The sequence below is a fragment of the Antedon bifida genome, chromosome 1 (assembly GCF_963402885.1).
Source record: "Antedon bifida chromosome 1, ecAntBifi1.1, whole genome shotgun sequence".
NCBI lineage: Eukaryota > Metazoa > Echinodermata > Crinoidea > Comatulida > Antedonidae > Antedon > Antedon bifida.
Window position 1 is genome coordinate 17,813,792 of NC_136226.1, and position 27,921 is coordinate 17,841,712.

General features: G+C 34.6%; 1 protein-coding gene across 2 annotated transcripts; it reads right to left on the reverse strand.

Annotated features, from left to right (window-relative positions):
- Window positions 1-416: 416 nt before the first annotated feature.
- Window positions 417-27,725, reverse strand: LOC144844856 (tubulin delta chain-like). Of its 2 annotated transcripts, none has more exons than XM_078701963.1 (11): window positions 27,488-27,725; window positions 17,087-17,182; window positions 16,202-16,263; window positions 15,437-15,571; window positions 14,799-14,940; window positions 14,532-14,699; window positions 12,396-12,491; window positions 6,186-6,258; window positions 4,071-4,212; window positions 3,070-3,233; window positions 417-1,636 (listed from the first exon to the last, which is right to left on the reverse strand). In XM_078701963.1, exons 1-11 carry the CDS (start codon window positions 27,541-27,543, stop codon window positions 1,568-1,570), a joined length of 1,203 nt encoding a protein of 400 aa, XP_078558089.1. In that variant the 5' UTR covers window positions 27,544-27,725; the 3' UTR covers window positions 417-1,567. The 2 variants fall into 2 exon arrangements, with proteins under 2 accessions (XP_078558089.1, XP_078558081.1); XM_078701955.1 differs by lacking the exon at window positions 27,488-27,725 and adding an exon at window positions 26,303-26,429.
- Between the last annotated feature and the right edge of the window lie 196 nt (window positions 27,726-27,921).

A 27,921-nucleotide genomic window follows, 5' to 3' on the forward strand; every position in this document is an offset into this window, starting at 1 on the left:
CCACCATTAAAATGGAATATAGGCCAAGATACCGTCCACCATTAAAATGGAATATAGTCCAAGATACCGTCCACCATTAAAATGGAATATAGGCCAAGATACCGTCCACCATTAAAATGGAATATAGGCCAAGTTGAATATCCTAGTTGCACTCTTTCATCAATACAACCAATTCCCTGTTCCGATGTCATTTGATCGAATTTCTACAAAAATTATTTTTATTGAAAGCTGTATAAATGATTATCCTATACGGTACTTCTATAGTGTGAACATGTTTCTATTTTGTTTTGTTTTCTGTAGGATATATGTATACTATTTCCTTGTTTTTGTTATCGTATACTATAAACAGTAGAATTAATTGTAGAAGCACTTGCATGTTACGGTAAAGTTTGACAATTGCCATATTTGATATGTTTATTTCCAACAATAGTTTATATAACACAACATAACAAAGTACATGTTTCTTATAAAGTGCAGGAAAAGGAGGAAACAAGAACTTATAGATCATCTTCCCCTTTTTTGTTTTAAATCATATTGTGTACAATCTAAATGACGCATAACGTTCCGCATCTAACGTGTATACATTTTAACATCCATATATCGTTATAAATTATAAACTTTAAATAAACCTACAAAACTGCATCAAACTACTGTACATCTGCTTGCACGACCCAACATCCCTACATTCCAAACACACACACACACAAACACAAACACACAACAATGAGCTAAATGTATACTTTTCAGTGTGAAAAAATCATTACAGTACCGTTTATTCAAATGTATTTACTATTGCACAAATTAAATTTATCATGAGAGTAGATACAGTAGATGATACAGTTCAGTATTCAGTCGACACTACCTGGCAGTGAAAATTGGCCCTGCATGAAAAAAAAGTTAAAATTGGGAGATATTTTCATTTTTCTTTTGTTAATATATTTTTACAAACCTGTCTGTCATAATGTCTAGACCTAACTAGGTTACTATGCACTTTATGCCGCTAAGCGTTTGCACATATGATTCAAACCTGGTGATAAAAGATTTACCAAAAGTTTATCAAATTCTCTATGAAGTACTATCAAGAATCATCACATCCTGGCTTATATACTACAGAAACTCTCTATATATAAAGGACGGCCAATATTAAGTGTCCCTTTTATAGGGATTTTTCAAAGGAAGGGATATATCGTGTCTCTGTCTACCTCTTTAAATACAACTTTTCTAGAAACTATATTTTGTATGGTAAAGAACAAAATATAATCAAATATATTTATGTGGGAATGTAAACTTTCTCCAGAAGACAGGAATGTACTTTAGTAATAATCATAATCCAAATTTGCAGCCTTGTTCTAGAATCAGTTTAAATAGCTTGCCTAGTTTAATAATCCATATTCATTCTGTATGCATAAAATACAAATTAGCAGGATTGTCCATCTAGTCACTTCACCACACTCGACTACTTCCTCCCCTTCCATTGAGCCTTGGCCATCCCTGGGCTACTCACTCAAGTGACTTATCACCCAGCAGACCATATAATCATTAACATGAGACGTACAACGGAAATGAGTCACTTAACTGCATCTTTGTAGTTATCGATGACACATTGCATAGTGTCATAGGCTTCAATGAAATCCCCCTAGGAAAAGAAAGAAGAGTCAAGTTGAGGGCCTTTAATGCCTGTTTGTGTAATTTAATTTAACATATTAACTTTTTTGAGTGGCTGGCCGAGTGCAAAGGCGATTCACACTGACAATTGTAAGTTTGTGGGTTCAATTCCCACGATGGTCACGTATATTGAGAAAAGCTTTTGTTTTATCTGTTCATTGATAAATCCCATGGCTATTGTTTTTGTCCCATGCCACTTTCACCATCAAAAGCAACAGTATTATCACTACAATCAGAATTATACCACCACTACATACACTATAATATATAACAGAATTAATATGTTGAAATGGTTATTTTGCTCCATTAGTAGCGACTTTTGGTTTTCATGATACGTTTCATGACTAAACAGCTGTCAAGTCGAAAAGTTATTTTCTGCATGCTTAGAAATATTGGTAAAACACATTCTTATTTTGTCATACTTATACTTGAGATGGAAAATCGAAACCCCCGGCTGGTGGCGCCCGTAAATGAAAACAAGAACTAGAGACTTAGGGTCTAGCATGAGCATGCTGCGATGTTTAAATGAAAGGTCACTAATGTTCTCAGTATCTGGCCATAAATAATTTTGTTATAAGTATGTATGTTAGTATTATGTTACAAACACAATGCACTTATCTTTACAACATGAATGTAATGAGAAAACATTTTATAGTAAATGGTGATAACAGATTAGCTTTTACATCATGACAGCACTTTGGATAAATCCCTTTGGAGATTGAATACTGACTGGACTTGTGAATGATGTTCAAACTGTACAGTATTGAATTATATATACACTTCTTCATTTTTTGTGATGAAATGAATTTTATATATACTGTACAATTTTTTTTAAATTAACCTAAATTATTAGGCTGTCATTCTTGTCATTTAAACTTGGATAAGTTATAATTGGCATTTGATACTACCTATCACCAGTGGGCCAATGTACCTATGTTAGTGTGATGACAGTTTTGAGTTTTAGACAACCATATCATTTCCAAATGATTGAAACCGGCCTTTTTTCCCTCCGCAATCAACATATGGATGGATCAGTAAAATAGTTGTTTCATGAATATTACTGTATCATGTATATATCTATGTTTGTTGAATCCTGGTTTGAGAGGTGGTAGATAGGATATGTATCCGAGACAGAACCTTTGACATAACGGATTTGCCTTGTTTTCGCCTATCTCCAAGATAAAGTATAATTTATACAGTACAACCTCTATTAAATGGACACCTTCTGTACACAAATAAGTGTGCTCTGAATAAGGGTTTGCCATTTTTTCACCAGAAAGTGTCCCTTTAATAGGGGTGACCCCTGAATAGAGGTTTCCTAAAATAAGGATTCTATACTTCTTCTGTATTGTATATAGAAGCATTGAAATTAGATCAATATATAATTGGGTCATTAGGGAATACCTTTTCACAGCCATGATTCAAATACAGGTGCAGATAGGCTCCTGCCTCCAGCATGTTCCGAGTTTTACTGAGAACATTTCCAGCATACTCAACTATTCTGCTTGTGTTGGCACAGATGGTCAGAGAGGCAGTTCCAGATTTAGCCACGTTTATGGAATCTTTTCCTGAAAGAATACAAAAAAGTAGGTCAAAATAATAGATGGTAATACTTAGACAGGAAGTGGCTTTGGGCCAATGAATAATATACTGTGGGGCTTGGCGACAGATTTAATATACATTTTGTAATCAAATATAGGGATTACCAAAGACCTGTGGTTATGGCCGTGATGATGGAATTGCTTAATCACCTTTTCTTTAATTCAAATTAAAAATTAATCTTTGTTAAAACATTTATTAGCTTTGTGGTTAATAAATAAATAATTTTATGAAATATGTCAAAATTAGAGAAATTATAGTAGATGAATAGAAAATGATAATCATGGTAAAATGTTGTTGAAACGATTATAATTATGATGATAATGATGATGATGAAGTATGATGATGATGATAATGACGATGGTGATGATAATGATGATGATGAAGAAGAAGTTGATGATGATAATGATGATGTATGATGATAATGATGATGCCTGATGATAATGATGATATATGATAACGATGATGATGATGATGATGATGAAGAAGATGTTGATGATGATGATAAAGATGACGATGCTGATAATCATTAAGTTGATGATGAAGTTGATGATGATGTATGATGATAATGGAAGTTGATGATGATAATGATGATGATGATGAAAAAGACCATGATGATGATAATGATGAAGTTGATTATGATAATGATGATGATGCTGATAATGATGACGATGCCGATAATGATGATGATGTTTGTGATGAAAATAATGAATGAAGATGGTTATGTGATAATGATGATGGTTAGAAAAATGATGATCAATGATACAAACATAAACAAACATTTCTTTTCAATCATGCCAACATACCTATCCAAAAATCAACTGGATACGGGTTCCACCTCACACAATTGTAAGCTGCCTTGATTTTGTTTTCAATGCTCTTAGAATGTTTGCAGAACGTACTCATTTTATCTCCACGAGCAACAGCAAAGTTAGCCAATGAAGAGAACTGTTACAGTTTAGGAAACAAACTATATAATGTAGTACACATAAATTTAACTTCTACACTACAAACAAGTGGTCTAAATGTGGTCCGTGCCAGGGGGTTCAAATATCCATTTTCCCTGAAGTGCCCATTTTCAAACTATTGATCAGCAGAAAAGGTAAAGGTAAATATGCTTCTAGCCTAACTTATGAGAATAAAATGTGTCCCTTTGTGGGTAAAAGGACACACCAAAATCCTGGCTATGTACATTTTGAATGAACTCTAGAGGCCAAAAGCTAAAGTGGTGACTAACCTAGCTTATGACGATTTTTTCCCTGCATTTGTTGGAAAAGTGCCCTTTTTGGTAAAAATAACAGGGGCTGTGAAATTCATGGCTACAGACTATAAAATCAAAAGTTCGCCAATATAGAAAAGTGGAAATAACGGTGTACACAAAGTAAATTTTGCACAAAATTGTTTTTTTTTTTATCTTACGTAAAAACACTCATCTTGTCATAAAACTAGTAAGTTGAAGAGTCCTATGTATGAAAGCTTTAGAAATGATTGAAATAATTTTCTCTTCTATCTACAGGATTAAAGTTAATTCTGTTCAATTCTGCTTAATGTAAATCACAGTGAGTTAATTAAAACATGAGCACTAATATTATGAAGCAATGTTTCAAAGGACAAGGATAGATCTAAAAAGAAAACTTCTTATCCATTAGACATTTTTACTTTTATGATTTAAAAAAATGTTGTATATTCTATCAAAAAATATAAAAGCTGGTATATGTTACCCCAATCCTTTCCACCTGGAGGCTGTTCAAATATAGTTTAAAAACTTTCCTAAATCTGATATTAATACCCTATGTGTGTGCAGTATGGATGCGTGCAGTAGCAAACATTTTGAATAACACACAAACTTCCTTTTATGAACATTTCAATTAAATGGCAGTAAACTATGACTTTTGATTCTAAAACGCTGATTACATCATCCAACGAAACTGTTCTTTGAAAAAAGTAAATTCAAATTTGTACTGGTTCTGCAACAGCTAGGCCTACCATAGTCCAAAAATATAAATATGGGAACCTACAATAAAATGTTTATGTGTTGAAATATATCTGTGGAATGTGCACTCCTTTCTTTTACACCAAACTAATTCCTCCATGGATGAACATACCAGGGATGGGACTAGACACATGTTATAATTCTAAAGATTTAATATTCTAAAAGTTCAATGTTTTAAAGGGTAACACACTCTATAAATATCTAGCAGACATTCTATACTTTTCCAAGATACTTTGGAATGTTTGATGAATGTTCAAAGTACAAAACTGTAAATTAATATAAACTAGGCCTATACAATATGTTCTAAATGTTTCATAATCTTTAATAGTTTAAAGAACAAATACAAGGGTAATAATGTGTTAAAACTGTGCATATCTGCCTGCAAATGTATGATCAGCAGATACAGTGAGCTAATAGTCCTTTTTGCTATGACAGAGAACTCTCATTTTAACCGTTCAGAGCACACCAAAATTAAAGATTTGTTACAGATAGGGAAATAATTGCAATTCTACAATTTTGCTACAATCTTTAGTATATTTTACCCCTTCTTAATAATAATAATCATGTGTATTTTTTTATATCTAGGGGGTATTTATTTGATTATACATGATACCATCTTACACTCAAAAAAAATAAATGCCTCCACTGAATGAACTGCTCCCAAAAACCATCTTGAACAATAAACGCCCCAGGGCAATAATTTAAACAAATACAGTATACAATTTCCCTTCCCAAGACATACAATGTTAAAATAGGAACTATTAATTGTGAATTTTACATGCGTAAACTAAACTATCTCAAACATTTTTATTGAAAGACTAAGTAAGAAACTATATTCTATAATATGTATGTTAATTGTAGTTTAGTAAATGGTTGACACAGAAAAAGAAATACTGATGATAGTACAGTGACATGGTATAAAGGATACAGCTAGTCCATCTTCATCGTAACGCTTGAGTGATCTCAGGAGACCACCACTCAGTGTTTCCCAAGATGATTTACTGCAAAAAAATAAAATTAAAGAGACAGTTTAAACGACAAATCTAAAAATAGTATTCTACCAAAGCCGAAATTCATCACTAAGTGCAAATGGTTAAATGGAAAAATGGTAAGTTAAAAAATTGATTGAGGCCATCATTGTTTATTTTCAATTTGCATATTAAGGAAGATACTACAGTTTACAATTTTAATATTTTATTATATTTATATATCTTTTTATTGTATATCTTGTATTTTAATATTTAAATTACTCAATTGATTTTAATTGTCTTTTATATGTCACCCGTGATGGTGGTGAATATTTTTACAGCAATTAAGTTTGTTTTTGTTAAATCCTGTCACCGTCATGGGTTTTGTTATGTTTATTTGTATTGTTTTATCATGTTTTTAAATTGACAAAAATGAAACGAAATGAAATACAGCTACGTTTTAAATAATAATAAATAAATATGTTGTTTATTTTGAGAATTGGAGTTAAATCAAAATGTAGTGAAAGTTTCGTGTAAAATGGCAACTGAATGTGAATGGACCAAGTGTTCACAAAACATTGTTATAAGTTTCACCTAATTTTTATCTTCCGAAGAACAATTCTCAAAGTAATTAAATAAACAACATGAATTTATTTCATCATGTTGTGTATCTTGTTCTGTGTCTAATCATACATATCGGATGTTACATACTGTAGGATATAACTCTGAAACCTACGAGGTCTAATGCTGTAAAGAAAAATTGATCACATACCCTAAGAAATTATATCAAAATCTTAAATTAAAATAAGCATTTTGTATTATTAAAGGGATATGTTATACTGACTAACTAAAAATGTAAATTTATGGATGGGAACAACCTGTCTTATAGCCTAGGGCTGAATTGTGTGTGAGGTGTTTTTATATAATTTTAATAGTGACACAAACTGTTTTACGAATTAATAGACGCTTACTATATAACTTTACAATAAAATTTAATGACAAAAAAAAAGAAGATCGATGTTTCGGAACCATCATGGAACCATTTTCAAGATCAAGTGATCGAATTATACAAAAACAACCAACACCAATGGGTGCTTTTAAAAAAAACAGCAAAAAAGAAGATATTTGCAGGAGATGGATAAACTTCTTTGGAAAGAAGTTGAACATTGTTAATATGTCTTGTCATATGATTTGAATAATGCATGTTTTAGTGCAGTATCTGTTGGGAATCATGTAAAAACGCAAACTCCTAATTCCTATTGGGAAATCAGGTGATCCTGGAATCACTTCATGGAATATTTATTTCTTGCTATTCGGAATTCTCTTTTCGGAATCAGCTGTTGTCAGATATGTAATACAATTCTAATAGAATAATCATGGTGATATAAATACAGTCAGTACTGTATGTAATGTAATGTATCCATAGGCTGATGTGTTAAGCAATCAGTACATGCTACTACATCAGAGGACCTATATCTCCTAGTTACTATGAAAAGTAAAAATATGCCATGGTATTAGCCTGGACCTAACAACAAGAAGTCTATAGATGCTCTTAAAAAGAAACTCAAAGGACTTTCATGTTTAATTATTTTTGTGTTTTATCAAAAGCAATTTATGACTAGACATGAAACTCGTCACTTTGACGAGTTAGTTATCCGCACCACGACAAACGCCACGTGCACGTCATACGTTGGAATATTCCACACAGATAAAGATTATGGCATTATGACAAGAACTGAAGAATATGATATGCTGTAAACAGTATAATCTGTATACATATTACATACAGTGTAAAATAGGTGAAATTACGGGACCCGCCATTTATTCCAATTTTTAACATGGCGACGGTATCAAAATGAAACACTTAGATAGCAATTTCAGAAGGAAATTATCTCAGGAACAACATATTAACGTGTAGAAGAAATTTGAATACGTAAAATATAGATGCGCACCCTTTTAAATGTGATGAACTATTACGCAAAATATGAAAATACGACTTTTTTTATTCAACTGGCCATATGATGACGTCACAACATCCGATTGGCAAAATGTTTACATGAATTCGTATCTACAATTCAATAGCTTCCATAAAACGTTTTAATCGTGATTATCACATTTTATTATTACGAGCTATTACAGATTAAAATGTACTGTAAAGATGAAATTAATGACCCACGTAATTAAAATTTTTAGGCATGATGACGTCATAAAAATTAAAATATTTTTATCTCATGCTAAAGAAAGTTGATTGACCTACACAATATATAAATGCAGGAGAAAAAGGAATACAGATAAGCGTGATGCGCTCCATTGAATGTGATGAGCAATAACGAAAGAGACAAAAATCCTATATTTTACATTCGTGTGGCCATACGATGACGTCACAATGTTTTTTTAGCCTTATCGATGCATGATCCGATATCTACAACTCATCAACTTCTAGATTTTGTAATAAAAATAAACGGTTAACGGTTTACTTTAGAAACTATGACTGTTTAAAAAAAGACATAATTTTGACGATTTTTTAAGCTTTTTCATAAAAAACGCGCACGAATTGTCTTATTGAACGTGTTTGTATGGCGTTATTTAAACTGGAAAAGGTCTAAATTGTTTTCAAAATTACTAGGAAAGGCTTGAAAAATATAATTCAAGAGAAAAAAATATGTTTTTAACGCTACGTGCGCACCGCGTGCGTAAAAAATTGCGCGCCCGTGGGAATTTTTGACATGCTCAAAATGATAAGAAACGCATAAAAAGTTGATTAGAAATTAATTTTGCGCATTTTGAAATTTTAAATGCGCGTGCGCGCGTAACTTCTTGTGAAACATGCCATTTTTAATCCGTAGAAAGTTTGCCCCTGATATGACTTAAATTTTGTCAAAGTGTCAATACTAAATGACGTTTGGTTTTTAATCTATGATCAATCATTGAAATTCATAAAATTGCGCGTAAGTCACGTTGCGCAACTATGACGTCATTCAAAAATAGGAGGTGCACAACTTCACGTAAATGCCCATATGTTGTCAAAGTTATGAAATGTTATGTTTACACATTTTAGAGAAACGCGAATCACAAAAAGGAAGGAAGGAAAGAAGAATAATACAGAAACTAGATTTGAACTCGTCACTTTGACGAGTTCGGGTTATCCGCGCAAACGCAACATGCACATACTTAACCATATGAACCTCGACAATTATTATGCCATCCTATGACATGAAATAAATGTTTACAGTGCTGAATTGTACCTATTATGTAGCATACATCATATTACAGTATTTTACAGAATAAACTGTATATGTTATATACAGTGTAGCATAGACAAAATTACGAGACCCATCTTTTAAATCCAATTATTAACACGATGACGTCATCAAATTGACATATAAAGATAACAATTTTAGAAGATAATTATCTAAATAATTACATTAAATCAAATTTGAAGAATTTTGGGCACGTAAAAGTGAGATGCGCTCTATTTAATATGATGAGCAATAACGAAAGAGTAAAAAATCCTATATTTTACATTCGTGTGGCCATACGATGACGTCATAACATCCGAGTGGTAAAGGTTCTGCATGAATTCATATCTACAACATATCTGCTTTCATATTAAATTTAAAAAATTGGGGGTCGTGGATGATCCTGAGGAGCTATAATAGATTAAAAATAGGCTTAATTTTGACAATATGTTGTCACTTTTGCAACTAAAACGCGCGCAAATGGTCTAAATCAACGTGTTCGTATGACGTCATTTTAATTTGAAATGATGTAAATCTTTTTTAAAATGACTAAGAAAGGCTGTAAAATCATAATTCAAGAAAAAAACACATGATTTTCATGCTCCGTGCGCACCTTACGCGTAATTTTTTTCGCGCGCGTGGGAATTTTTGACATGTTCAAAATGTCATGATCAGCGTAGAAAGTTGATTAGAAATTAATTTTGCGCATTTTGAAATTTTAAATGCGCGTGCGCGCGTAACTTCTTGTGAAACATGCTATTTTTAATCCATAGAAAGTTTTCCCATGATATGACTTAAATTTTCACCAAGTGTCAATACAAAATGACTTTTGGTTTATAATCTATGATCAATCATTGAAATTCATAAAATTGCGCGTAACTTACGCTGCGCGACTCTAACGTCATATAACGAAGTTTCTTGCACATCTACAGCTACAGGTCAATCTTTTGACAAAGTTATACAATGTTATGTTGACAAGGATGAGAGATATGCATGCAACAAAATTCCGGGAAAGAAAGAAGAACAAAGAAGATGAAAAAAAAAAAGATATTTACAATCACAAGGGTTATCCGCAACTTCTAAGTTGCGGATAACCAAAAAACTGTTGATCTCATACAATAACAAGGAGTTATCCGCTTGGTATACCAAGCGGATAACTAAAAAGGATTGACTAAAGATAATCTTGAAACTTGAAAATATCACATCTATTATCATTGCTGTAATCTTTTTAAGCAATGAGTTATTGATTGTGGTACATTAGTTCAAACACAGACACAAATTGCATGTGACGTAAATAGAACATAGAATTTGTCTGCTATGAGTGGTTATAATCACATAATGTGAGTGGAAGTGTAGCTTAGTCTATCTAGCCATTTGACTTTGGTATGGTCAGTAAAAATCTTTATGCTAGGCCTAATGTCAAAATTGTTGGTTGCAACATTTATCTTATATAAATGCTTCAACAACCAGAAATATTATATAAATATTTACAATCAAGTATTCTTTTTCCCACATGTTGATTGCTACTAAACCAAAAATGTCAACGTGTTCTTAATATAACATTTTTTACACCATTTTCAATTCTAGTTATGAGCTGATATAATATATTTCGGATTCAGGAGAACATTGTAGTATATTAAATCATTTGGTTGTTGTTGAATTCAAACTAAATATAGACTGCTAATGGAACATTAAATTCATCAACAAAAAATGTATAGTGAAGTTGAATATCAGAAAGCTTTTCCAAGAACACTTATTCATAAAGTGTCTTTTTTGTGACGCAGACACAGGTATCTGTGGCAATATAATTCTACTATGGCGTCATATGTTTAGAACTGTTATGTTGCCCACACCTGCGACAACTACATTTGCATATTTTGTCTCAAGATGACACACCTGGGATTAAGCTTAAGTGTTCCCGAAAGAAACATTATGAATAATATTATATAATTTAAATATACTCTATACATATTAATTACGTTATACGGTAGATTGTACTGTTGTTTCAGAAACAAACACATTATCATTTTATATCAAAAAGTACTTCATTAAAACTCCAGTGTAAACATAAGTTGTTAACCTCTAAGCCTCGTACAGTACACTAGCAAACTTTACTAACTCGAGTTTGGCAAGAAAAGTTTGTTTGTGTCAGTTGACAAACTATTGAAAACTGTAGAAAATTAGTTTTAGGCCGTGCGCCTTCTTGTCACATTAATTTGATGAAGTTTGTTAACTATTGAATCTCTTTGTAGCTACACGACTCTTCAAATAGACAAAAATACAGCCTCTTGTAACTGTGTACATGTAAAAAAAAAAACTTGAAACAGAGGCCAAAACTTTTGCAACAAAGGTATGTAAAGTTTTCTAGTGTCGGGGCTATGCAGAGAAAGTACTGTACTGTACCCACTCCAACCCCTTCCACAGTTTCTGGAATGTCACAAATTTGCTTCTCTTTAAGGCCCGGTTTCTTCTGCATATCGTCAATACGTAATAAAAATACCATAATAATATACGGTAGGCCTATATAATACGATGACCTGTTTTGCTGAAACTTATTTGTGGGAGGAATATTTAAAAGTTGACTTTCATTACCCAAAAATGCATTTCGTCTGTATGGATTGAGGGAGGGATAGCTATGACCTCTGTTGAGCTGAGCAATTCATGGCCAAACGATTGGCAGCAGAAACAGGGCCTAACTTGACATTGTTGCAATACAAAATTATTTGACCATATGTAAAAGTTTGTTTATTTATATTCTTACATACTGTTTGTTTTATTCCAGCCTACAAAATTATTCTGCACACGATAGTTATTAGTTATACGATATAAAAAGTTCATAACTCCTTCTTTCCAACAAATGGTAGAGCACACCCGCAACAAAAGAAACAACTTCTTTTTTTTTAGAAAGGATAGGTTAACTTCAATACTTACGTTTGACTTGTGTGAATAACATGAGCAAATTTATGCGATGGCATTGGACAAACAGACTGCAATATTTCCCAAGGTTCATTCCCATGTGATGTGCTCCTAGAAACAAACAAAGTTCTGATAAATATAAGGCAGCATCTTCATAATTTACTACTCGTTGAAACATTATTGTTAACACTTGTCATCATTTTAATGTCTTTGTAATGTTGATGTAATTGGCAATAGGGACGCAATGGCACAACCTCTTGCACTGTAGTTGTTTTGACTAATTTTTAAATATGTTTTCTAATACCACATTATAGTCATACTTCATTGAAACGGTTCTTGTCAGATCACCAAAGTTAAGTTGCATTCTTGGATGGGAGACCATATGGGAATATTGCATCGGGTGCTGTACAGACCAGACCTTTACTCTCATTGCCTCATACTTCGGTTGGGACGTAAAGCTGTGCAATATTAAAGTATGACCACTAATTGAAAAAAGGTATCCCAGTCTGCTTATCAAGTAGATGCTGCACTGCTGACTGCCATGGGTATGTAGAGGGCCTAATCCGAATTTACTCATTTTGTATTTAAGCTTGAGAACGATAATTACAACTTTTACTTCTTTTTTATCTTTATCTATAAAAAGTCTTTAAACAATAAAGAGAAAATGTTCATACATTTTATTTTGGTTGTTAAATGGGGTTGTATTTAACTCTAGCACTAACCAACTGGGTTAGCCAAAAGAGTAGGTTTAAATTTGAAATGTACAATATTTACATTCTGCATTGATATATCGCTACAGTATTTCATGATGGATTATATGTTAACCTTTTCTATAACATGCTTTTCCTCTAAAGGTCATGTGTCCAATTTGGCAGCAATATCTTTATTATAAGTGTTTGTATGTTTTTGTTTGTTTGTATCTCTGCTATTTCACGTTGGGTGTCGAAATGACCAGATTGGTACTGGAAAGGCTTTAAACTACATTTGAAAACCATCCTGGGATGGGTAAATTACCTAGTACTGTACTTTATATACAGGCATATATTTTCACAAAATAATTACATATCTAGATGAATTTGTTATAATTGTTGTTTTTTACTGTTTTCAATAAATTGTAACCAGACAAGAGGCTGACTGTTGTGAATCCACTGTGTCTGAATGGGTCGACTGAATTGTGAATAGCAATAAACTCTAAATAGGGTATTGCGGTCAATACTTGAACACAATATTATTGATCACTATACACTCTGTTCCATACAGCCTCATTCCCTTGCAAATTTAACATAGATTTTGATTATCATACAAAATCAGTGAGTTGAGTAATTAACTGATGTAGTCTGCACAGATTAAACTCATCAATAAATCACATACTATACTTAAATAACACAGGTTAACCACAAAGTGGGTTAACATTGTGAAAGTCAGACATTAGAGGGCAGTATTGGCAGTTTATGACATTGAAATATTAAAAGCCATTCTACCATGTCATACTGACGCAGTGCACAATTATTTGTATTTCAGTATTGTGCAATTAAGTTTGAAAAAGATATACCAAAAAGCTGTACATTGATCATATACTTTACATGTTTGTCAAGTAGTGCATGACCTAACTTCTACAAACTAGTTTTCTGTAGTTTACTGCATGGTTTAAGGCCCATTTACACTAGGACGATAACGATCGATGATAAATAAACCAAAAGAAATCTAAACATTGTTCGTCCTAGAACTATAGAATAACCATCTATGCTGCCTTTGATGAAAAACATTTTTTAACACATCCAATCAGATGATGTAATGATTAGTAAGAGTAATAATCTTGTGCTAATACAACAATTTTATTGTTCTTATGGATCATTTCATAGGATTTCAAAAAAAATATTATTTTTATCAAACACACAATGAATGGTTAGTTCTAGAAAAATAACTTTTCTAATTTCTTTTGTTTTATGTAAGAAAAATGTATGTTTATCTATTTATCGTCGATCGGTATCGTCCTAGTGTAAATGAGCCTTTACACTAGAAAGCTTTTATTGCCAAACTTGTATCAAGTTTGCAAACTAAAGTTCACTAGTGTGTCAATTGATTAATTCAACATTTTAAAAGATGTGTTTCTGCTAGTATTGTAATGATAAATATACTTAATATACTTACTTCCCTGAAGAAACTGGCTTGTACAATCCAGCCAGACTCTCGGCAATGTGTTCGTTGATATCTTTAATTGTGACCTTTGCCTCCTCTCGTACAACCTTAGACACATTCAGTCCTGACAACCGATGCAGTATCTCTTCATTGTGGTACATAAAAATACTATCTGAATACCTGAAAAAACAAATGTGTTATATAAGGCCAGGTATTTACATTGTACTGTTCTTTTAACTGTTAAATGTTAATAATAAATGCAAACCCATGGAAACAAACCTTTGTAGCCAAGCCATACATAGTGTTGCATTGTAGTTCTGTAAAGGACTTTCCCCAGTTTGGAATGGGGCAATTACCACTGACTGGATGTAAGCCATTGGATAGTTATCTCGAATAGCTTCACACAAGCGTGAACCAAAACCTGCAATATAAAATAATTGTGATTGCAATGTAAATATTTTAGAAGATCATCATACTGTAGGTAATACACTTATGCTTTATATACTATTTTATCAGTGTGCCAAATAAAATGTTTCTTTATAGCTACTGTACTACAATAAAATTTGGTAATGCCTTAATTGATATTTTTGACTTAAATAATAAAGAAAATTAAAACATATATAATTTGGAATAAAATGTTTTCTCATGTTTCATTATAATGGACATAGAATAAAAGGAAATATGCTCTCTACTTCCCCATTAATTACATAAACGACAGGTTTGTTGTGGGCGAGTAACATTTACCCATTTGTGCTCCTAGACATTAACATGGCATCATAAGTCACTAGGCTGTCGCAAAGGATCTCTATTATAATGAAGCAGATCCGCGAGTAAACTTGAAGTTCTAATGTACTGCAGGGTACAACCAGTAACCGGTAATAATAAAGTTACTGCTGTTAATAACGAATGAACTTTACCAGAACCAGTCCCACCACAGAGACTATGCATCATGACAGTACCAGTGTAACAGTCACATCTCTCAACCTCTTTTCTGAAGGCTTCTAAACAAGAATCTAATAAGTTCTCCTCATCATTTCTCAAACCATGGTAACCTAGAAAAGAAACAAAAGAACACATTAATAAAAAATGCGATAATGGGTTTGTATTTCTATAGTAAAAACAGTTTCAAGGAGCAGTTGACTAGCAGCTGTAGTGTTGCACTGACTTTCTTCTGTGCTTAGGCTCCTTCCCTGTCAAATAGTATGACAGTGACCAAGATGCACCAGTATACCATCTGCATCTGATACATGCACTGGGTTCTACCTTTACAACGCGAGCAGTGACTAGTCGCCGAGATCTATGTGCGTGGAAGCGGAAAATAGGTGTTTTCCAAGGTTGTTATATCCCTCTAATAGTAAGTCAGAATGAAATTTCTATGAATTTCTGGGTCATTGAACTATTGACCTCTCTGAAATTTTAAAAATCAATCAATTTTTTTAATGAAATTTTACGTGATTTAATTTTAATTCAGCGCGCAGAATACATAAGCTTGAGTGGACGTCAGCAGTGTAAGGGTTAGGGTGCATTCAAGCCATATGACAATAAAACATTTGTCTCTTGATTTTTAACATTTCTAAATTCACCATTCATTTACTGTTGGTTGGACAATGTAATATTAAATACAGAATAACATGTAACATTATCCAATCAAATTAAAAGATTCTACTCTGGTGTTCACATACCAAATGCCCAATTGGCACCTCTTCCCTTTCTTCCGCATACAATGTTATCTTCCCTTAGCAGGCTATAAAAAAAGAATTCAAATTATACCAACAACTAGAATTTGTAATGTAAAAAATGATTAAGAGTTTAAGAGAATGTAATTGCAAATTATGTACAGTAATTATGGAACCACTTATTTTATTAGAATAAATCTCTATCTATAATAAACTATTATGGAACCACTTATTTTATTAGAATCTATCTATAATAAACTATCAAACTATATTTGACAACAAATTGTGATGTGCCCACATGGTAGTATATGACATCATAGTGTCCATGGGCACATTGTCAAAAAAATGTTGGTGTGCTGATCATGGTAGGCTTTGTACTGTGGATGCCGTGGGTGCGTACAGAGCTAAATCTGAAAACCTAATCATCATGCGAAGACCTGTCATTTCAAAATACTGTAACTAAGTAGTACTACTAAAGTTATTAATTGTAACCACAGACAGTGCAGCACATACCATGAGACAATTGAAAGTTCAAATCATTTTTCTAATATGCTTGTCATCTATATAATGTACATTTTTCAAGATAATTAGTTAAGGTGTTACAGTTTTATATTGTGTTTTAAATTGTATCTATGTTTCTTTAAGCTCAGGAAAACAAATTTCATGTATGTAATATTGTGTGACAATAAATTGAATCTTGAATCTTCAATACATATGTACACAAGACTAACAAATTTAAATCCTACTTGAAGGATGAGGCATCTTGTCTAAGGAAAAGAGAAATACAGCAGCTACACGTCCTGCTCTCATGGTATCTGATGCTAGTCAGATTACCTAGGCGACTGTACCATTACACCATATTGCCATACATTAATGGATAATTAGGCCTACCTTTTCTTGGAATCCTTGATCAAACGTTTTAAAACTTTGTTTTCACTATCTATATTCAATGAACGAATTTTATTATCTTGACACACAAATGGAGATCTAAAAGAATAATTATACTTTAATTGTTGCATTACGATAACATTTATATCATAAAATAGGCGCTATTTCTGTTTTGCACCTGTCTTGTTGTACAGTACATTATTTTGACCTCAAATTTGTTAACTAACTTTATTTTGAATACCACACCTTAGAGTAAAGTAATGTACTTAAGAGAATCACATAAAAAGTACAAAATAAATCCTTTAAATTGATGATTTTACAGACATATTTCTCGCACACTATCGGCCTACTAAAGTTCATGATGTGTCTGATCGTACTGTATGTCTTTAGTTTTAACATTCCATCCTACTTCAAAAAAAATCGCAAAAATCGCCATGGATAACTACCATATCTTGGAATCTGACCCAGTAACTAAGAACATTTTTAATGTACATCCCATGATATCATATAAACGAGATCGTAATCTTAAAGATCAGTTAGTGAATTCTAAATTAAAATCATCGAATCATAATGATGTTGGTATGACTAAGTGTAACAGAAATAGATGTAAGACGTGTAAACATGTATTATGTACTAGTAGTATAATAGGACCACGTAAGAATTCTGACATTCAAGATAATTTTAATTGTGTTTCTACTAATGTGATATATGCTATTATTTGTACGAAATGTAATGTAACCTATGTTGGAGAAACCAAACGAAGACTTGGGGATAGATTTGTAAAACATCTACATTCCATTCATCTTAATACACCCGGTCTTCCTGTGGCAGAACATTTTCATGATAACCATAATATTAATGATATACGGGTTACTGGCATAAAACAATGTACAGTAACTCATCCGAACGTGACCATAGACGACTAGAAGAACGTACAATTTTTCAACTTGGAACTCTCAAACCCAATGGACTTAATGTATCATTTAAATCATTTAGGAATTGAGTACTATCTTGTCTATCTGATTGACATGAGTTATTATTATGTAATACCTTTTGTTTGTCATTGTTACGCCCATATAGCCCATAATAGACTCCTTTGTTTTCTAGTGATACCCTTTCTCTATATGTATTCGTCTTTTACCAATATTCTATCAGTACCTGATGATGATCTATGGTCGAAAGTACTCGTACAATAAATATTTTATTTTGAGGCAGAAACAAGAACTTTGTCTGTTTTATTTTCATACTTATACTGTGTGGACGTTCGGGCCTATCTAACATAATGCACTTGTCAATTGTATGACCAGGGAGTTGTTACTCTCTGGTATGACCCACTATACGACCATCGGTCGTATAGTGGGTCATACCATGAATACCAATAATGTGATTTACCTTTAGGTGACCATGACGCACCCATTTTGACACACTGTGACCATGTTTTTTATGATATTTTGGGTAATAAAGTGATGGACATTGACACACCATTGATCATTGATTTGACGTACCATCTAGGTTTTTTGACCCACCCCTGCGTCAGCAATTATTTGTAAATGACGCACCCATGACGCACCTCTCCCGGGGGGGTCATATAGTGGGTCATACAATTGACAAATGCATAATTAGACGATCGGGATTACGAAAAACGAATTGGATTTATAATTATTGTTCACCATAAAATATTATTATATATTATGATTGATTATTCTATTAAGAGACATTTTTTTCTATACCAAACACAATAAAAAAAACAAAAAACAAATAATTCATTTAGGCTAAAAAAGGGACTCAATTTCAATTTCTCTCTCTTCCAATTCCAACAATTGCAATAGTAGTAGACACAGATATACAGTTACCTAATGACAAAATGTGGTGTTTTTTTGTTAGCTTACGCCACCTTTAATTAATCTAATCATTTTCATGGCTACCATTATAGAGCAGGAGCCCAGAGGGGTCAACCTAGCTGGAAAGTTAACCAATTTCTATGCATGTGGCAATTATCTACGTACATATCAATGTATGGAAATGACAGTCTGGCGCGTTTCTTTTGGTGGGTGTGGCTAGGAAGGACATTGTAAAGGGTCAAAAAAATGAGCTAGATCAGCTGAAAAGTTAACCCCGTGAAATATTTTGCAAATTGTTTGACATAGAGTGAAATATAAGGAATGGCCATTGCCAGACGATTTTAGTGGTGGGAGGTGCCTGCCAGACCCCCATTTCTGGGGGGCCAAAAATGAGCTAGATCAGCTTAAAAGTTAACCCTCTGAAACTGGTGGGAAAATGTTCAATAAACTCATACTTATCATGAATGACCCTTGCCAGACATTTTCAGTGGTGGATTGTGCCCGCCAGACCCCGTCAAACACCCAACCCCCCAAAAATTGAGCTAGATCAGCTGAAAAGTTAACCCCATGAAATATTTTGCAAATTGTTTGACAAAGAGTGAAATATAATGAATGAACATTGCCAGACGATTTTAGTGGTGGGGGGTGCCTGCCAGACCCCCATTTCTGGGGGGCCAAAAATGAGCTAGATCAGCTTAAAAGTTAACCCTCTGAAACTAGTGGGAAAATGTTCAATAAACTCATAACTATCATGAATGACCATTGCCAGGCATTTTCAGTGGTGGATTGTGCCCGCCAGACCCCGTCAAACACCCCACCCCCAAAAAATTGAGCTAGATCAGCTGAAAAGTTAACCCCGTGAAATATTTTGCAAATTGTTTGACATAGAGTGAAATATAATGAATGAACATTTCCAGACGATTTTAGTGGTGGGGGGTGCCTGCCAGACCCCCATTTCTGGAGGGCCAAAAATGAGCTAGATCAGCTTAAAAGTTAACCCTCTAAAACTGGTGGGAAAATGTTCAATGTACTCATAACTATTATGAATGACCATTGCCAGACATTTTCAGTGGTGGATTGTGCCTGCCAGACCCCGTCAAACACCCCCACTCCCAAAAATGAGCTAGATCAGCTGAAAAGCTAACCTTTTAAAACATGCTGTAAAATGTTCAGCATGATCCCTAGTATAATAAATGACCATTGCTAGACATTTAAAGTGGTGGGTTGTGTCCGCCAGACACCCATTAAACAGCATGAATGACTAAAATGAGAACTACATCAAATATCCCAACACCCGACATTTTAGCATATGATACTTTATATAGTACCTTATTCTATCTACAGTAGTTTTCACTAGTTACAACAAAAAGCAGTCTTATTTAATAAGCTATGACTTTTCTGCACAAATTATTTTAAATTAATCCATATATTCCTCTTCTGAATCAGAGTCTTCACTCCATGCATCGCCATAAGAATCACTTGATTCTTCGATCTCTATTTCTTCCGTTTCACTGTCAATTTGTCCTTTTTTATTCTTGATAGACGGCATTGAGCTGTTACAGTTTCCCCCAATTCAAGACCAGCAAATGTTCTCAGCTCCGTGACTGCCATGGCTCGTTGAGTCATAGTCAATGACCACCGGCGCATTGCATTTTCCGAATTAGGAAAGGCAACAATCCCTCTCATACTTGAAGAAGAATCACGATTGACCGTCTGTTCTAAGGAAAGGTCAACAGCTGATCTACTGTAGTGCTTATTTGTACGTCTGATGGAAAATGCTCCTTTTTCCAGTACTTCAAGCAACTTTGGGTCAGCGTTTTTCAGTTTCTGTATGAATAGGCCCTAGAGTTCCCCATCTGACGTAGTTAGGTCGGTTCAGGGCAAAGTAAACAGATAATATGGTTGGAAATACATTAATGTAGCCAGTGACATCATTTGTTTTCACACATCTCTGAAGTTCTCTATGGAGTCGATTAATAAGAAAAATGTAAATAGCCCAGAATTGTGCTGTTGAACCTATATTTCCAGTAAGCACTGACTTGAAGTAATTCTCGTACTTCTGCAGGTGATTAATTACAACAGGATCCGATATATGTTCTTCAATCAATGATGGGTCCAAAGGTGCAGTTGACATTATTTCTTGAAATGTGTGATGATCTTCTGCATTTATTTCTTGAAGAAAGCGTTTATACAACTTTTGCTCCAAGACATTGGCAAGCAATTGGTGAATTCTAGTGCACTTTCCTTTGATGAAACCCATCATTGACCCCTCAGCCAAGATATCTGCTTCTTGGAGAATATATTCGATACCGCTGTCGTTAATGTACGTTCCAACTGCTCCGTAGAACGCCAACTCTAGAAGAAACTGAACTCGGCAGATCAACGGCACACAGAATTAGACTATTGATACGTTGGTTTTTTGAAAATTTTACCCGCTGGGAAAGTGACTTGCACCCAGAAACAGTTGCTATCTTAAGACTTTTCTCTTCTTTCCCATTTTTTCGGCCTTTTCCACAAAATATGCAAGTTCCCTTTAACATGCCACATTCATCTGATTTCCGAAGAACACTACTTTGTCTTGTTTCACGGCAGTGTAATACCTATGACATAAAGGGTGATAGCTGATTGAATTTTCAGGTTGTTTCATAAGAAAAATCTTGTTTGTTGTATCAGCATATTTGTCAGACTTCATTTTCTTACGTAATGCAGCAGCATTCTTTACAGTTGACCATTTCATTTCACTGAACGCTCTTAATTTACAATCGTTGTCCGCCGTTACCGTTTGGCAGATGTAGCACTTTGAAACATGGTCAGTGTTCTGAAAGAAATGTAATGTCCCAAGTCAAGCATATTCAAACTTTAAATTAAACTACAAATAAAAGTAATATGGAATGTAGAATACATTTTCAAAGAGAAAAAACATAGGCTATTTAAAATTAATGATCACATTATACCTCTTTACTAACAGATACAGGTAAAATACTTGTTGCTGCTGGTCCAACTGCTTCACTTATATCCTGTTCTTCTGTAGTTTCAGAGGTTTTTTCTTGAGTTTTACTATGTTGTAATTCTTTATCTCCTTGCTCTTCTGTAGTTGTACTGTACATGGATGCATTTTTTCTGCACAACTTTGTGACTTTTCCAAGGTTATTGATGTTTCTTCTGAATGTGTTTCCTCTTGATTTATTCTTAAAGATACTTTGTCTCGCTCTTTTGGTACGGTTTGCTTTTCTTTTAGATTCATTATGGCTGTCATAAACATTGAACAAAACACAACTCTACAATTAGTGAATTAATATATTATTGCACTACTTTAATTAACTGTAACTATATAAACACCATACCCCTTACTAGTGCTTACAACCTAATAAAGCATTGTCCAGGTCTTTCTTAATTACACTGTATCCTAATCTCAAACAATATAATTAAACCAATACATATACATATTACTTAGACTTGCCTAAAGCTTAATTAATGACATGGCACTGACTTCCTAACCACAATATTAGAAATTAGGAAACAACATTCCTAATGGTAATCAATCGTATACTTCTAACAAGTAAAACATGAATATTAACATAAATGTGTCAACGCCTGGGTTCATAGTTGCATTAGGCTGTTTACTGGGCCCCTTATATTAAGCAATAGGCCAGTGAGCGCTCATGCTGTTACGCCACTGAACGCTGTGGAATATCTATCAATGAGCCATAAATAGCCTAGGCCTAATTGTATTTGTTTAGTATTACTGTTAAGATACACAATTAAAAAAAATCATAGCTGGACACTTACCTTGATTTAAAGATGTACCACTCTCTATCATAATCAAAATGCATTTAATAAAATCAGCCTTTGTTTTGAAATGTTGATGATAATCAACAACATTATTCTCTAGTGAACCATTATAGAAGATAAGTCAGTTTCTAAATATGTCCTTTAACTGCATAAACCAATTGACTAATTGATTTACTTTTTTCCACACCACAAAAAGACAAAGAAGTCCTGTTCTGAATACCTATTTTACACTATGTTGAACTTATATACTGTACCATAGTGGCACATTTGTGAATTAGGTAAGGGGTTGGATGGATGGGGTGGTTCTATAATGAGCAAATAAAAATGTCTGGTAATGAGAATTCATATCCTTGACAGTATACTACACATTTTCCCACCAGTTTTACAGTGGTTAACCCTTGGCCTAATCTGGGTCATTTTTGAGGGTGGGATGTTTGAGGGGGCCTGGTGGACACAACCCACCACTTAAAATGTCTGGAAATGGGCATTTATTATACTAGGAATCATGCTGAACATTCTACAGCATGTTTTAAAAGGTTAGCTTTTCAGCTGATCTAGCTAATTTTTGGGAGTGGGGGTGTTTGACGGGGTCTGGCGGGCACAATCCACCACTAAAAATGTCTGGCAATGGTCATTCATAATAGTTATGAGTACATTGAACATTTTCCCACCAGTTTTAGAGGGTTAACTTTTAAGCTGATCTAGCTCATTTTTGGCCCTCCAGAAATGGGGGTCTGGCAGGCACCCCCCACCACTAAAATCGTCTGGCAATGTCCATTCATTATATTTCACTCTATGTCAAACAATTTGCAAAATATTTCATGGGGTTAACTTTTCAGCTGATCTAGCTCAATTTTTTGCGGGTTGGGTGTTTGACGGGGTCTGGCGGGCACAATCCACCACTGAAAATGTCTGGCAATGGTCATTCATAATAGTTATGAGTACATTGAACATTTTCCCACCAGTTTTAGAGGGTTAACTTTTAAGCTGATCTAGCTCATTTTTGGCCCTCCAGAAATGGGGGTCTGGCAGGCACCCCCCACCACTAAAATCATCTGGCAATGTCCATTCATTATATTTCACTCTATGTCAAACAATTTGCAAAATATTTCATGGGGTTACCTTTTCAGCTGATCTAGCTCAATTTTTTGCGGGTTGGGTGTTTGACGGGGTCTGGCGGGCACAATCCACCACTGAAAATGTCTGGCAATGGTCATTCATGATAGTTAAGAGTTTATTGAACATTTTCCCACCAGTTTTAGAGGGTTAACTTTTAAGCTGATCTAGCTCATTTTTGGCCCCCCAGAAATGGGGGTCTGGCAGGCACCCCCCACCACTAAAATCGTCTGGCAATAGCCATTCCTTATATTTCACTCTATGTCAAACAATTTGCAAAATATTTCATGGGGTTAACTTTTCAGCTGATCTAGCTCATTTTTTTTACCCTTTACAATGTCCCTCCTAGCCACACCCACCAAAAGAAACGCGCCAGACTGTCATTTCCATACATTGATATGTACGTAGATAATTGCCACATGCATAGAAATTGGTTAACTTTCCAGCTAGGTTGACCCCTCTGGGCTCCTGGTCTATTAATATTATCATTAACATTGTTTGCCGACATCTCAATTATAAACTATAATGGGACGGATTTACAAACGATGCTCTTGGCGGGATCCAGTCAAGTCGCCCCATCGCAAATTCGCCTAATACAAAGTCGCCCCGGCACAGTCGCCCCATCACAAGGTCGCCCCAATTCAAAGTCGCCCCATCGCAAAGTCGACCATCGTTTTATTTCGGTATGAAGCGCCGCCGCTAGTAGTACGCTGTTTTAATCATATCGGTTGCATTTGATATCGATCGTCTGGTGCTAAAATGTCGTATACATTATAATAATGTTTATCCTATTATATACATAATTTGTGTTTTAATTTTTATTTTACAGGTTTTAATGGGGTATGTGCTTTTTGAAAATCATTAAAAAAAATAGTTCCTTGTTTGAAAGTTCTAAAAAGATTATCCCTGATTTATAGTTTCCAAAATGTTAATTTAATATGATTTTAAAATTAGTTACCAGAGCCACAATTACGAATCTTTTAGGATAATATAATACATGTATATAGTAGGCCTTCGTATAGATTAGTTATAGGCTACTTATTGATCATTTTGCATTTATTGACAAGTTATATGTCTATTGTTATTTAATTTTATTATGACTTTTCAAAATGAAGAAATAAAAAATACTAAAAAAAAGGATTTCATCCATTCATATGATCGTTTTACTTTTGGTTATAGAACATTCTAATTATCATACCTAATAAATATCCTCATATCGGGTGTTTATTTAATTTGAAATAAAACAAGACAGTGCAGGGGCACGGAGTAATACGTACATGGACGTACGACGAATACACACACGCACGTCATCTTTTACGACATAGGTGGTGATATGATGCAATTTATAATGGATAATGATGGGATTTGCCTTTCCAGGCTTATAATCAAATGTTCATTTTAATACTAATTAATAGTAAACTTAATGTTTATAAATAAATTGTTTTATGTAATTTTTTGCATAAAAATAAAAGACACAGACGTAGCCTACGTTCCCTATAAAATATTTAAATAATTATGTACTGTTAAATGACATTATGCCGAATAATACTATAATCTTAAACTATGTTTACAAATTGTCATTTTTCTCATCATAGATCTGTAAAATCAAAAAAAAGCTATTATTAATATAATAATAATACATATTCATCGACCAAAGTAAAAAAAATCTAGATCGTAACATCATTTTACCACGACCAAAATTAAACGCGACCGATTACGAACGCGACTCATATCATCGTAAAAGTTGGATCAGTGACTCCGGCGGGGTTTCCCCTTCTTCAGTTGGTGCGACAATGGCGGAGTAATTACGGGGGTTTCCCTCTGGTGAGCTAGCGCGTTAGTGCGACTGCGGAGTGATTAGTCAGGGGCTTCCTCTCTGATGGGAGCGTGCCGATCGTGTGACATGAGACTACATGGAGGGGCTTCCCCTTTTATGGCTACACGTGTTGTTTTGTGTATCATTGCAACATTTTACGCACTATATTAACGTTTTGGGTTGACTTTGCGATGGGGCTACTTTGCGATGGGGCTACTTTGCGTTGGGTCGACTTTGCGTTGGGGCGACTTTGCGATGGGGCGACTGTGTCAGGGCGACTTTGCGATGGGTCGACTTTGTAAGGGGCGACTTTGCGATGGGGCGACTTGACTAGCAATAGCATCCCTCTTGTTGGCTATCGCATCGGGCCCAACACCTAAGACGATCGGGCCAAACGTATACGACGATCGGGCACATAAAAAAATGGGCCCGATCATCTCTATGATGGCCCCGATCGTCCGTGGCCCCGATCGTCTGTTCAGTCTCCTATTCTAGCTAGGCCTAGGCTAGTAGTAGTAGGAGGCTTGGGCTTAGCTAGTAGTAGTAGTAGGCTAGTAGGCCTAGTAGTAGTACTAGTAGTGTAGGGCCTAGCCTAAAACTAGCCTACCTAGGGTATGCGCTCTCTATTATAGACTGATGATGTTTATGGTTTACCTTTGTTGTTCATCACTGGTGTTATTAACAGTATTAAAAAAATTGTGTCCTAGTTGGTTACCACACTGACCAATGCATGTGTAAATAGTTGTCATGATGGCATCACACTTTTGTGTTACATCGTCTTCTCCCCCCCCCCCCCCCCCCCCCCCGGCACGGGGTCCTCCTAAATACCAAGACCTACCAAGAACTACCAAGACCTGTCAATTTAAAGAGTTAATTTAACGAAATATGATATATATAGACTTCTAATAGCATTTCCAACAATAAAACCTCGATTTTAGCGCGATATAGACACCAAAAATGTTAAATAATCGACAAGCTTCGCGTTCGCGAAACGAACTGAGTTGATGCATACATTGCGTCACAAATGTCCGTATTGCGTCAACTAGTATGACCTACCAAGACCTTTCAATTTAAAGTGTTATATTAACGAAACATAATATATATAGACTTCTAATAGCTTTTCAAACAATAAAACCTCAATTGTAGCGCGATATAGAGACCAAAAATGTTAAATGTAGGCCTACGACCCAGTAGGCCTACGACAGGAGAACTGCGTCGAGTGTCAGTGAGCCATACTAGTTGACGCAATACGGACATTTGTGACGCAATGTATGCATCAACAACTCAGTTCATTTCACGAAGCTTGTCGATTTTACATTTTCGTAACATTTTTGGTGTCTATATCGCGCTGAAATTGAGGTTTAATTGTTGGAAATGCTATTAGAAGTCTATATATATCATATTTCGTTAAATTAACTCTTTATTTAAATTGACAGGTCTTGGTAGTAGAAGGACCCCCGGCACGTGTGTTTTCGAAAGTGAGTGTTTACTGTTTACCTGCTGTTCGCAAGTCGAGCGCGCAGTCGAGAAAGGAAGGAAAATTGGACTGTTTTGTGATTGGATAGTAGGGTATTCGTCGGCGGGATTATTAAAATTTGATTATACAAAAATCCAGTGTCATTTGAAAAATGTTATATAGTACTGTTCGTTTGAGGGTGTGTAGAAAGCGACGACCTCGAATTGGACGACCCCAACGACCCGGGCGACCTCGAATTGGACGACCTAGAATTGGACGACCCATAACACGAAACCGACGACCCCTATAGCCTAGCCTAGCCTAGGCCTAAGTGTGGTATAACATCCCGAAGCCGAACATAGCCAAAGATCTTTAAACCATACCTTATATAATACTCGTAAGCAAGCAATTGATTGAAAAAATACAGAAATATCGCCATTTGATACTGAATGTGTCGACACGAACAAACGAACAGATATGGAACACCAAGAGTGCATTATTAAAACTGCATTCGACTCGATTAGCACACAAAATATCATAAACATGGGAAATCAGGTCAAAACGGCCCCTTTTTCAGCGGCGGGTAAGGTGATTTGATTTGATTATTTGGGTTAGCGATGTCCAATCCACTGAGCAAACCTTACCCGCCGCTGAAAAAGGGGCCGTTTTTTTACCCGGTTTGCCATGTTTATGATATTTCGTGTGCCAATCGAGTCAAATGCAGTTTTAATGATGCACTCTTGGCGTTCCATATATGTTCGTTTGTTCGTGTCGACACATTCAGTATCAAATGGCGATATTTCTGTATTTTTTCAAC

What these genes read in the sequence shown, in the direction of transcription:
- LOC144844856 (XM_078701955.1), bottom strand. Translation starts at nt 26,397, where the DNA reads ATGACAACTATTTACACATGCATTGGTCAGTGTGGTAACCAACTAGGA. An exon ending in TGTATGGCTTGGCTACAAAG is followed by an intron (nt 14,700 to 14,798) that starts GTTTGTTTCCAT and finishes TTGTTTTTTCAG; the next exon opens with GTATTCAGATAGTATTTTTA. An exon ending in TGAATCATGGCTGTGAAAAG is followed by an intron (nt 1,637 to 3,069) that starts GTATTCCCTAAT and finishes TTCTTTTCCTAG; the next exon opens with GGGGATTTCATTGAAGCCTA.